This window comes from Microtus ochrogaster, unplaced genomic scaffold (assembly GCF_000317375.1).
Source record: "Microtus ochrogaster isolate Prairie Vole_2 unplaced genomic scaffold, MicOch1.0 UNK17, whole genome shotgun sequence".
In the NCBI taxonomy this organism is placed as follows: domain Eukaryota; kingdom Metazoa; phylum Chordata; class Mammalia; order Rodentia; family Cricetidae; genus Microtus; species Microtus ochrogaster.
Genome location: NW_004949115.1, coordinates 3114568 through 3128122, shown reverse-complemented (window position 1 = coordinate 3128122; position 13555 = coordinate 3114568). Strand labels below are relative to the sequence as shown.

General features: G+C 39.7%; 1 protein-coding gene across 2 annotated transcripts in view; it reads left to right on the top strand.

Annotated features, from left to right (window-relative positions):
• Rnf128 (ring finger protein 128, E3 ubiquitin protein ligase) overlaps positions 1–13555 on the top strand; it is a 105050-nt gene that overhangs the window by 78244 nt on the left and 13251 nt on the right. For both annotated transcript variants that reach the window (XM_005367367.1, XM_005367366.3), the window contains exon 3: positions 11609–11680. In XM_005367367.1, the coding sequence (XP_005367424.1) occupies positions 11609–11680 (72 nt within the window). The remainder of the gene's footprint in view (positions 1–11608; positions 11681–13555) is intronic.

Here is a 13555-nt window from a genome sequence, read left to right as displayed (position 1 = left end):
ATAGAGATAATTTTAATGATAGCCATGTACTCTGTAATGGAGGGAGTAAACCATGCTGTACAATAGTTAATGGGAACCTGTAACTATGTAGTAATGTGAATTAAGATAGATGATGCGCTTTGTCCGAACTAACATGGAGCCTACTTTCTCCATAGTACTAGAAATTCTGTGCCACTTCTTGGTTTATTTGTTAACTAAACCAAACTGTATCATGATGATATGAGTTCTGAGAATGTTGCTTAGTGGTAGAGCACTTCTCTAACATGTGCTTATGGGTCCAATCTAACATGCACACACAAGCACACATTTAAAGTCTGGGGATAAGTCTCCATTGATAAACTGCTTATTTCACAAACGTTAAGACCTGAATTAGACCCCCAGTACTCATAAAAAGAGCCAAGTATGTCAGGGCTTGACTGTAATCCCAGTGCTGGGGGGAGGGGGAGGAAACAGGAGGAGCCAAGCTTTACTGGCCAGACAATCTAGCCAAATTTGTGAGCTATAAGTCAGTGAGTGACTTTGTCTCAAAAAAATAAGATGAACAACACTAGACATGCTAACACGGAAGGGGAAAATTTCATAGACTTCTACCCCTAGACAAAGAGTTAGGAAATACTGAGAGCGGGAGAAATAGCCTTCCCCAGAGATGAGCGCCCTAATTGTTTATACAATACCAAGTGCCATCCCTGAAATCATATGCATATAAGTCACACTAACTGAACCAAGCAGTTGTATTTATATATTTAGGCATATATATGTAACAATAACAAAAGAAAATGGCCATGAAATTAAGGGGGAGTGGGCTGGGATACAAGGAAGACATTGGATGGAGGAAAAAAGAATTGGAAAATGATAAAATTATTTAAAAAGAACAAACAAAAATAAGAAGAAAGATACCTGTTGTTAACCTCTGGTCTCCACACATACACATATAATAAAATACTCATACTGTAATATGGTGTCATACAGGTATTGTTGGGAAGAGTCAACGTTTTGTGTATAAGCAGATTATACAGTAGTCAAATATAGTGGGAGAGTCAACTAAAACTTCCTCAAGACGTAATACCAGTGGATAGTGACTTATCTGAAAAAGAATTAAAGTTACATAATTTCTTACTGTGTTAAGTCACTCTGAACAAGGGTATTACAAAGTTCAGGTAGCCATAGATCAAGGAGTAAATGGATAATAAAACTGGTTAAGCAATAAAGTATATTTGTGATGGACTTATTGATGGTTGAATTGTCTCCTTGGGTTTCTTTCTGTCTCTTGTTGGCTTCTGCACCTACTAGATGTATTTGTTGTCCTTACAGACTCTGTGTGTATGCGTTGTATATATTGAAAATATACAAATGCTACACTATGCTAATATAAATATTATACTATATATAATAATTGAATCTATAAATATCAACTGAATACTACTTAATGTGATTATATGCTTATATCATAACATAATATGGATATACCAACATATATAAAATCTTAGAATTCATTATAGTAAATCCCAAATGAAGTATTTACACATAAATACTTTTCTAATAGGTACTACACAATGTTTTTTTGTAAAAAGATTTTGATCAAAGGCAATGTGAATAGATTGTAAGAGGTAACAGAGCAGAACTAGTAGCTTACTCCTTGAATGTTCCCAAGTTAACCATGATTGGACATTAGCCAACTCTAGGAATATGGCCCTCAAAGTGTCTTTTATATTAGTGATTAATGTATTGTTACATACGGCTGGAGCAATGAACCATGTTGTACCAGTTTTTCAAGATTGCTTTGCACAACAGTCTAGCTAGATGATATGCACCTGGTTTCATTGTCTGGGTCCCGCCTTTCAGACAACATGAGCAGATTGCAAGCAGAACCATCCTAGCGACCAGCCCTTTCCACTCCTACGATTGGAGTCTGGGACTTTGATTCTCAAATTAGTTCCCTAGGTAGAAATATGCAACAGATCTCCCTATAGCTTGCTGTTAGAAATAGCAACACAGTGTGTGCTCTCAGATGAAGAAGGGCTGAACTGTATTAGTATCTTAACATTTGTGCTTGGACGTGGTATGCTGCTGGCTCATGCCTGTAATCTCAGAACTTGAAGGTTGAGGTAAGAGGGTCACTGAGTATCTGAAGCCAGCCTGGCTACATAGTGGGTTTCAGACAAGCCTGGGCTACAATGTGAGACCCTGTCTCAAAAATGTCTTTGAATATAAACTATTGTAAACATTATCTGAAATATTCCCAATTATGGAAAATTTTCTCCATTAGTTAAATTAACTGAAAAATCCACTATCTGCTTACATTTTGTACCATTATTTTTCTATCAAATCTATCATCTATCTGCCTATACATATCTTTATACATACACATTTGTGTATATTTGTGGTTGATGTGTTTACATGTATTGGCCTGTTCTTGCCTAAATTTGAGAATTATTCTCGGCCTGTTACAAAACTGTGAGAATTTTGGCTCTTATATGGAGTAAGTTAAACAAATACTTGTCTAAATGAGGCCTACCTTCACAGTCTTCTGACTTTCTCTCAGATCAAAAGAAAACTCAAATAACAGGTCTCAGAATTTTAATATATTCATATACTCTAATTTTACACTAGTTTCACTGATTTTTTTTTTTTTGAGACTGGGTTTCACTGTTGTTGATGTGTTTCTGTTTGATTGGTTTGGTTTTGCCACTGTTACAAAGGACTTGATAAAACTTAAAGTAGGAAAATTTTATTACGGTTTCTGGAGCTGAGATTTCATTGCATAATCACTTAGTCCTGCCACTTTGGGCCATGTAAAGCATCATAGCAGACCATATAGCAAAGTTATTCATCCTGTTATGGTTGTGGAGAGAAAAGCTGATAGGAAAGGGTGGGTTTCCAGCATCCCCTTCAAGGGTCTACCGTCAGTACTTGAATTTCCCTTCACTCAGACCCACCTTCCTCCAGGTTCTGCCACTGTGTAGTAGTGCTACAGCCTGGCATCAACACCCGTGGAAGATGAGCCTTGGAGAACATTTTAGTCACAAACCCTACTAGTTCCCCAAGGTGGTGATGAACTTTTGACACAGACAATTCTTTCATCTCAGGTTTCCACAGTGGTTGGGACTACAGCCAGACATAACCATACACAGATCATGTCACTAATTCTCTCCCCAACTTTATTGTTGCATGATTGGCAAATAAAATGATATCCAAAATGTTCCCTGTGCTGATTTGTTATGGTGTACATTGTGAAATGATCACCATAGCTAGTTTATTAAACCTGTCCTTACCACAACAGTGCATGTAAGTGCTGTGTATGTGCAGCATAGAGTTCGGTATAGTGAGGTCACTTAAGAGCTGCTCTCCTAGCAAATTCAAGTAAATGAATTTGAATAGCACAATTCCAGAATTTTCTTCTCTTTGTGAAAAGTTAACCTCATAGAAGGAGAGATCGGGACAGCAGTTACCCTTTGGGAGAAGGGGACATGTTTGCGAGGGGCCAGAGTTAATTCAAAAGTACAGATTTACAGGTATAACATGGTTTCTAAACATGCTGATTATGTTTCTTTGAAAAGGCTACACAATCTTAGTTGTATCATGTTCATTTGCCAAGTTTCCTTTTCTTCATATTTCTTCCTTGCTGTCCAGTCCTTATACTGTCAATAGTGGCCATCTTTATCCCTCTCTCCAGGCTATTTACAGACATGGGATCCTGTTTTGTTTGCTTCTCCCTTCCTATAAGGAATACATTTTTCAAAAGTTGCTCCTCCCTCCTTTCTTTCTTTTTTTTTATTTTTTATTTATTTATTTTTTTGTTTTTGTTTTTTGAGGCAGGGCTTGTCTCTGTAACAACTCTGGCTGTCCTGGAACTTGCTCAGTAGACCAGGCTGACCTCAAACTCACAGAGATCTACCTGCCTCTGCCTCCCAAGTTCTGGGATTAAAGGCGTGCGCCAGCACTGCACAGCCTGCTTCTTTATTTCTTTATTGCTTTTATTTGTTCCCCTCCCTTCCCTTGCTCTCTCCTTCTCCCCGCTCCCGGGACTCCCCACGCTCCCAATTTACTCAGGAGATCTTGTATTTTTCTCCTTCCTATGTAGATCTATGTATGTCTTTCTTAAGGTCTGCTTCTTTGTTTTTTAATTGAAGAAAAATCTTTCATAATGTGGGGATTCCTTTTTTCAAGTATTATGCATAAGTTTTCATTAAGCAAGGCAAATTCTCACATGCCTAAATTGCCACTTAGCACAGACATTGCATTTGCTCCCAGGAATGTATCCTAGGAAAAGAATCCTCTCACTCTATATATATGTTTTAAAAAATTAAGCATCGTTTTATAAACTCTAAGCCAAGATCGTAATTTTTTACTTTAATTCTTGGAAAACGTTCTTATTTTTAGCTTTTAATGAAGTGTTTGTTTTTTAAAGGCAGTGACTTATGTGCAGAAAAATCTAGTTTGTTTGTGCTAACCGCTTTCTTGTTTTTGTGTGCTCTAGCCCCATTCAGTAATTAGTTTAACTATAGAAGTGATGTTGTTCATATATATTTCAGTTACACTGCATGTTAAATACCCTGTGACCAAAACCCAGGCTGACAAATCACAAGGCTGACATATGTTTTACCTAATTTGGCATGAATGAACTAAATAGAATATCTTGTGTTCCTTGCCATTTTAAATTGAAAAATTTTAAGAAATAATAATTGTTCTGAGTTTATTTTCAGCTCCTTCCTTCATGTCAAGTTGGAAAGTCTCAGAACCAAAACAGCAACAATAAACCCAAAACTGTATAGCTGATATCTTCAGTTTCTGACACTGTCAAAACTTTGATTGATTTGAAAAATGTCATCAAGCTTCTGTTAAGAAAATTGGCCTACACACAGAAAGCAGTGTTTTTTTTTTCTTTAATTCTCAACTCTATTGTCAAATATTCTTAAAGCAGATATGCCTGAGGATTGAAGAGGAGCGGAGGCTGTTAGTATAATATGCCTATTTAAACCGCTTCTCAAATCACAGTGTAGAGCAATTTAGAAACAATTTCAAGACTGAATAATAGCTGACTTGGAGGGCTCCCTCCCCTGTTTCTTTCCTTTATCTATTTCATAAGGAATGCGAAGCCTTTTAAAGGCTTCTTCTCTAGCACACAAAGGAGGCAGTGTCCTGCGGTGGAGGGGGTGGAGGGATCGCCGGCTTTAAAGTCAGGTACAAGCTGGGGTGGAAGTGAATCAGCCCTGCAACTAGCCACCTGCTTGGACTTTAGTCAATACTCACGACCCACTTGACGTGTCTATAAAGCGTGGATATTAAAATACCTATTTCACAAGTTGGTTAATGATTATATGTGATGACACAGGTAAAACTCTTTGGGCTGAACCTGATCCATACTAGGAGCCCGCTAAATGTTCTTTTAAATTTTTTCTTTTCCCAGATGTACTGGAAAAAAGGCTTTGAATAGGTAAAGCCGAGAAATGTCCTGTTTGAGAAAGTGGTGAAAGTGTTTATGTTTTTAAATTAAATATACTCTTAAGTGAGCAACCACTATGGGAATTTTTAAAAACTTACTATTAAAGCCCAGCCCTCCAGCTACTAGCTGCCTAGTGCGAGAAAGATAAAAGAATAATAAATTCAATTACGGTGCATCGAGCTCTTTTAAAACTATTTTTATTACTTTCTTGAAAATCTCATACAATGTATTTTTAAGACATTCACCCTACAAACCCTCTCTACCATTGCTCCCAGATCCACCCCACTCTCCCCACTCCCTGTGAACTTTGTGCTATTTTTTTTAACCCAGTTTGTGCTGCCTGTATATCATGGGCATGGAGCTGCCCACTAGAGCAGTGGGTTCTCAACCTGTGGGTTGTGACCCCTTTCACAAGGATCACAAATCAGATATCCTGCATGTCGGATATTTACATTACAATTCCTAACAGTAGCAAAAAATTGCAGCTATAAAGTAGCAATGAACTAATTGTGTGATTGAGGGGTCACGGCAGCATGAGAAACTGTTTTAAGAGCTGCAGCATTAGGAAAGTTGAGAACCACTGCACTAGAGTGTGGGTCAGCTACCAGGAGCCATACCCTGAAAGGAAATTGACCTTCCCTCTCCCAGCACCCGTCTTTTGTAACTAGCTCCTTAACTAGGCCTGGGAATTCGCAAAGTCCCTCCCTCCGAGCTGGAATGTTGTCTGGTTTGATCTTGTGCAGGCAACCACAGCCGCGATGAGTTCATGAGTTCAGTGGTCTTCTCATGCCCAGAAGACATTTCGTGTGAGCCATCCCTGACCTCTAGCTTTTACGGTTGTCCTGCTGTATCCTTTGAGAGAGGTCCCTGAGTTTTGACGGGTGTGATACCGATGTTCCATCTGTGGTTGAGCACTCCCCTGATACTTACTTATTCTTTGCATTTTGACCAGTTGTGAGTTTTCGCATTTCCCACCATCCACTACACACAGGAACTTCTCTGGTGAGGGCTGAGAACTACATAAAATATTCACTTTTATGGAATAAATGATAAATTACAATTTGAACCAGCATGCTGTCTTTAGATGTTGTAGATCTTCAGAGATCTTCTACAATCAAGTTTCTTGTTAATAACTTGGCATTTGCAGTTTGGTTGTGCGTGTGTGTGTGTGTGTAGTTCACCCCATCACCTGTTTTTAGCTTGGTATTAATACCAGCTCTTTTGTTTCTTGGGAATAGATTCATACATGGCATATAACTTTGCCTTTGGGCCTAAAACTCAAACTAACTTGTGTTACGATGGTAGCTGCAGTAAAGATTACTTGTTTGGCATTCATTACGAGTAAATGTATATAAACACCACCATTGGACTGATAATAGATTGAATTGAACATTTAGGGATGAGGAATCTGAAAATACAGACTTGAGAGCTTGTTTGGAGGTTCTATCAGGACAGCACAGCTACTCAAATACCCTTGATGAAGGGATGTTCCTGCTCTATAGGGGAAGGTTGTCCTCTTCAACCAGGCATGAAAGTTTGGGTGACCTACACGTGGAGGGGTAAGGTTGAAAGGGGACACCGACCTAGCCAGCCAGCTTAGATGAGTCAACCGTGGAGATGAGTAGTGTGACAGATACTGTAACCAGATCACCCTCCCATTCCAGAGTATGGACAATTAATCAAATAAACATGCTAGGGAAATACCACTTCCTAATGAGTACCTTTCTCCAACTGCCTACAGAGCTTGTCGCTTAAACCTCAATCAGAAATGCTTTAAGGACAAATAACAGAAGAATCAACAAAGATATATTTCTGGGTTTATTACAGTCCTGTCTCTCATTGGCTCTGTTTCCCCTTGCATTTTTTTCCCTCAGTGTCTGAGTAGCTCCTGATCTACATGATAAGGAAGTGCCCAGGCCTAGAAATCTGAGCCACAGCCAGGCCTGTGGGTCCTAGCTGTTCAGTGAAAGGAAAACAGTTTAACAGACCATAGGCTCAAAAAACTGAACAACTATCAGAAAACTGCTGACTTCTGGACGGTTTTATTGGGCTAGACTCCAGGAATATAAAGATCAAGTTCTCTTTACTAGGACTTTCATCGACACCCTCATGAGTTATTGCCATTGATCTGTAGTTACTGGCTAAAGTAGCCATCTGAGAGGGATGTTTGCTATTCCTGTGACAGAAGAAAAATAGTTTGGCTAGTAATCTGTTAGCTTTAAGTCAAATACCTTTCGAAAATGGTATGGAGGATATATCATGTGGCATTGAGGACATTATTTACATACCCATACTATGGATTATTTCCTTCCAACATATATTTGTCAGAAATATTTATGGACATGTTACCTGTACCCAGTGTTATTTATTTATAAGTAATAGTTTATAGTTTCATTTAGTCGATAGCTTATTGAGTATCTATATATGTCAGGCACTGTGGTAGATGTTTTATTTGTATTATATCTAACTTTCATGTAACGTGTCAGCTGAAGACCCTGCTAGGGACCAGACCCTGCATGGGGGGGGGTGTTGTATTTTCATTCTCATAATGAACTCTGGTTGAACAGCTATTGTTTGCTGAATTTCTGGTAAGTTTATTCATTTTTACAATTCAAAATAAGATTGTGTATTGTGTCTTGCTGCAATGCTATTGAGTCCACACAGCACCTGCCCTCATGTGAAACCTACTTCAACTTCATTTTTTTTTGTCCCACGTGGGTCCACTTTAATGGGGGAGGGGAACACAAAAGGGCGGGGAGGGGTGCAGGACACACAAGGAAAGGCAAACGAGAGAGAGAGAGCCTCGTGTGGCCCTGCCTTTTTAACGGGGAGCGCAAGGGTGTCTGGGAAGGATGTCCCATACCTGTGCGCACACCTGCGCACAGGTATCTATAGTCCAGGAGGAGTCTGGGAGTTGTAGTTTCCAAAGGAACAACATATCACCCTTTTTATTTTGTTAAAAAATTGGGGGGGCCTTAGAGGGTAGGGAATAGGGGCGTAGCCCAGTCTTTCATGACTGCTTCCTGCTGGCTTTGGGCGGTGAGGGGTCCAGGGTGTATCCGATGATCTTGGCGGTGTCCTGGTGGTTCTGTCCTGGCCGCTGGCATTCTGAGATGGTTGATTTCTGTTGGTTCTGTCCAATCCGCTGGCGTCCTGAGATGGTTGCCTCAACTTCATTTTAAACACTTGATATAGTCACCGGAGACATTCTTATCTAGAATACAGACTTTTTTTTTCTCAAAGAAAAAGGAGGATTTATTTGTGACATTAATTTTCCTGGCGCCAGTTCAAACTGCATAGAAGAAAGACAGCCTCTCAACAATTCCATTCTTTATCATCCGTTCTGAACTTATAGCATCATCCCACTTCATATGCCTTAGTCCTTGTTCCTGAGCTTTAGTCTGACATTGAATATCCAGACTTATCTAGATATGTGCTCAATGAGACAACTCGGAATCTGTCCTCCTTCCTAGACAATGGTGGTTATTAGCAGCACGTTTTCCTAATACGGAATATTATAAGGTTGTTATTATCCACATTTCATAGAAAAGTAGGTAAGTTCAAAAATTCAGTGACTTCTTAGTATTATTCTTTATTCAGTGACAAATTCAGATTTTGAATCTAGGTCCATTTGAATTCAAATCCTGTGCACTTTTGTTTGAACAAGGCCCATTTCAGAAAAGAAATTGAAGAAGGTATACTTTAAGGTCCTCTGAGCCTTAAAAATAGAAAAATTGCTTCAAAAATTCATAGTATCTGAATTCATTTGGGAGAGAGGCATACTGTTTTTTACAATTATGGTCCCAGGCGTGCTATTTTTAAAAGTAGAGAAACACAGTATGTAGGTTTCAGTAATTTGGGGGATTTAAGGTCTACTCAATATGAGGAGACTAATGATTGGTACTATAAATCTGGCCAAGAACCCAGGGGGTAGACATATTACATATTAATGGTATTTTGCTAAATGGACATAGCATCAAACTGCCTTCCAGATTCATATGTGTAAATCCATAGATTAGTGCAATTTTCAGTCCTTATCAGGGAAGTGTCTCTGTGCAGTGCATAGGAGTTAACTCTGCACCTCACAACTGATCGATGTAGAGAGAACAAGTGTTGGTGGGGTACTCAACCATAAACGGGACATCCTGCATCACACTGCCTGACCCCAAGGCTCAGAGCATATCTTAGAAGAGGGAGCAGAAAAATGATAAGAGCCAGATGTTGCTGGAAAGGACAAGGGCAAAATAGTATCTTCTGGACATTATAGGACCACTAGACTCATGAGCTTATAGCAACTGTGATTAACTCACCGAGACTTGTACAAGATCAAACCAGTCAGCATTAGGACAGGAAGGAGGAGGGGCTGGCAGCATCCACGCCTAGTTGAACTATTAACAGTGGATGGGTACTTGGAATGGAAAGTCAGTTTTAGTTTAGCATGTAGCCCTGGTGGACAGACCGTACTCTAGTACAGCAGTTTACAACCTATGGGTTGCTACCCCTTTTGGAGCGCATATCAGGTATCCTGCATATAAGATTACAGTTCATAACGGTAGCAAATTACAAGTATGAAGTAGCAACAAAAATAATTTGATGGTCGGGGTTCAACACAGCATGAAGAACTGCATTAAAGATGGGAGCATTAGGAAGGGTGAGGGCCACTGCTCTAGTGGGTGGCTACACACAGCTGGGGATATAGGCAGCATACAGCTTACTCAGTGGGCTAGAAGGAAAAGGTTCAGTAATTTGGAAGATCCTGCTTGATATCAGATAAATAAGATATGTAATATGGTTAATGAATTTGTGTGTGTGTGTGTGTGTGTGCGCGCGCGCCCGTGCGCCAAGAAGCTATTTGTAATTGATACCTGCTGGGAAAGAGAAAAACCAGTTTTCTCCACTGGCGTGTCACTGAGTATGTCAACAACACTCAAGGGCAGGCCCCATATCCAGGAGTAGCGAGCTAAACCAAAACAGATTCTGTTTTTGTTTTGTTTTGTGCAGTTTTTGTTTTGTTTTGGTATTTTTGCCTTAAGGCACTTTTGGACTAACTTTGGTGTTAGTTTTGTTTTGTTTTGTGGAGGGAGGGAGGAAAGGGAAGAGAGAGAACATGAAGTTGGATGGATACAGAGGTGGGGAGGAGGATCTGAGAGAAGTTAAAAGAAAGAATATGATCAAAATATATTGTATAAGCTGGGCGGTGGTGGCGCACGCCTTTAATCCTAGCACTTGGGAGGCAGAGGCAAGTGGATCTCTGTGAGTTCAAGACCAGCCTGGTCTACAAGAGCTAGTTCCAGGACAGGCTCCAAAACCACAGAGAAACCCTGTCTCGAAAAACCAAATATATATATATGGTATAAATTTTTTTAATTAAAATTGAGTGTGGGCATGCATACATTTGCTCATATGTATGGAGAGTCAAAGACAGGTGTCTTCCTCAATTGCCCTCCATCTTCCTTGCTGAGCCAGAGTATTTCATTGAACCTGGAGCTCACTGAACCAACCTGACTGACTGGCTAGCAAAGCTTGGTGATCTTCCTGTCTCTGCCTCCCCAGTGCTGGAATCAGAGTTACACACTATTGAAAGATATTCGGTGGTGTGACCCTGGTAGGCCCCGGTGGGTGGGAGACCATCTCAGGTGGGAGACAGACAGATACACCATGCGGACAGAGCTTGGGTCTAGAATTTATTTAGTGGGTATTGGGAATGATATAGGAGTGAGGGGTTATGGAGGGGAGGGGAGAACGGGAGAAAGAGAGAAGGGGGGGGACAGAGAAAGAAGAAAGAGAGGGGAGAGAGAAGAAAGAAGGGGGTAAGGGGAAAGAGGGGAGAGGCAATAGTTACCTCTTCAGAAGAGGCAAGTAAAGGGAGGCAGGAGATCAGCTTGCCTCTGGGGTGGGGGTGGGGCTTAAAGGGACAGGGTATCCAAGTGACAGGGAAGGTCAGCAACTATGGTGCCTAGCTTTTCTGTGGGTGTTGGGCATCAAACTTAGAGCTTTATGCTTGCATAACAAGTACTTTACCAACTGAGCCATCTCCCCAGCCGCAGATTTTAATCTCTGAATTTTTATTTGGATAGTAACTTTTTTCAATTACTATTAAACTACTATACCTTCTTATCATACTTCTTTTAAACACATGTCTTCTAATATCTGTTTTTATTACAGAGACAGTTAAAGGCAGATGCTAAAAAAGCTATTGGAAGGCTTCAGCTGCGCACTTTGAAACAAGGAGACAAGGTACTTTTATTACTTTTAAAGCAAAGCTACCAGGACATTCTTTAAATGCCCTCTGCAATTGTCTTTTTGTTAGCATTGATATACCTCACTGGGTATTTCTATTCAATACTATTCTATTCAATACTGCAATTAGACTGCACAATGGCCCTCAACTGTTCCTAGGTACGAATCACTGGCACCTGTAAATGTTACAATATCTGGCAGAAAGAAATTATAGATGTGGAAAGTTAAAGAGGGAGATCATCCAGGATTATTTAGACAAACCCTAAATATAATCAGAATCTGTATAAGCTGGAGTAAAGGTGGAGGTTTGACCGCCATCCATAGCAGGGTTGCAATGGAATAAAAAAAGGGGAAATGAGTCAAGGAAGAGACCATGAAATAGAATGCAGGAATGCTCCAGAAGCTAGAAAAGGCAATGACAGGTATTTTCCCTGAAGCCTCCAGAAGGAATGTAGAACAGCCAACACCTCAGTTACTTCTGACCTCCACAAAAGGTAAAAAGCCGTGCTAACGTAAGCCATCAAAGGATGGTAATTTGCAACAGCAATGAGAGAAAACTAATATCATGCTTCAGTACAACTTTGAATGTCCATTTGAGATTTAGGACAGTTGAAAACCTATTGATGGCAAAAGACATCCCAAAAAAATCTGCAGGACATACTGAGATAAAGATTTATCACTTATAACACCACCAGAAACATTACGTTCTTAGATATAAATATTCAAAATGTGAGCAAGATTTATATGTTAAAAGTTGTACAGCACCAATGAAAGAAATCACAGGATCTGGCAATTTTAGCTCAGTGGTAGAGCACTTACCTCTAGCATCCTCAAGGCTTTTGAGTTCAATCATAAGTATGGAGAAAAAAAATCAAAGAAACTATAAAAATGGATATATATATACATATATAAAATGTTTGTGGATCAAAAACTTCATCGTTAAGGTGTTGGTTCATCTTAAACTAACCTATGAATTAGCATTTCAACAAGAATTCTCATGAGATAGTATTAAGTATTGGAAAAGCCCAAGAACCAGTATAATCTAAACAATTTGGATGCATAAGAACTGTAGAAGCTGGATGTGCTGTGTTACTGCTCTAAAGACAGTGGGACCTGGGAGAGTGGAGCTGAAAAATGAGGCGGACTAAGGCTCATGCAATAGCCAACTTTATTCAGAGCACCTGACAGTTTATACTCTGAAGGTTTAGAACTGTCAGATGAGTAAAGGTCCCATGAGTTAAAGCTGTATACAATCGCAAGAACAAGCCACATGTGGCAAAAACATATTTTTCCATAGAGGCATATAAACATGAATTGAGTAAGATCAGCCGAGCAAGCTGAGGTAAACTCATTCCTGTCCACTACACCTGGGAGGAGCCCGTAGACACATTCCAGGAAGAATTCAGTGTTTTGAAGAAACTGAGGTCACAAGATTCTTGGTTTTTGTTTTTGTTTTTGGAGTTTTCTCACAAGCACTCAGAATTCTCACATGACTTCATTCCTAGACCATGTACTGAGAGTCTTATACATGCCTTCAATTCCAGCATCCAGAAAAGTGAGATAAAAAAGCTGTAAGTTCAAGTTCAGCCTGAGTTACATAGAAAGACCTTTTCTTAATATAGGGAGGATAAAAAAGAACAACCTCAAATAGTAGTTCACATCCCCCCAGTTTTCAGGGTTATTTCAAGGCTGTATCTGTGGGAGTATAGAAATGCTAGACCCATAAATGAATGGAACAGTATAGAATCCAGAAATGAATGGAACAGTATAGAATCCAGAAATGAATGGAACAGTATAGAATCCAGAAATGAACGGAACAGCATAGAATCCAGAAATGAACGGAACAGTATAGAATCCAGAAATGAACGGAAC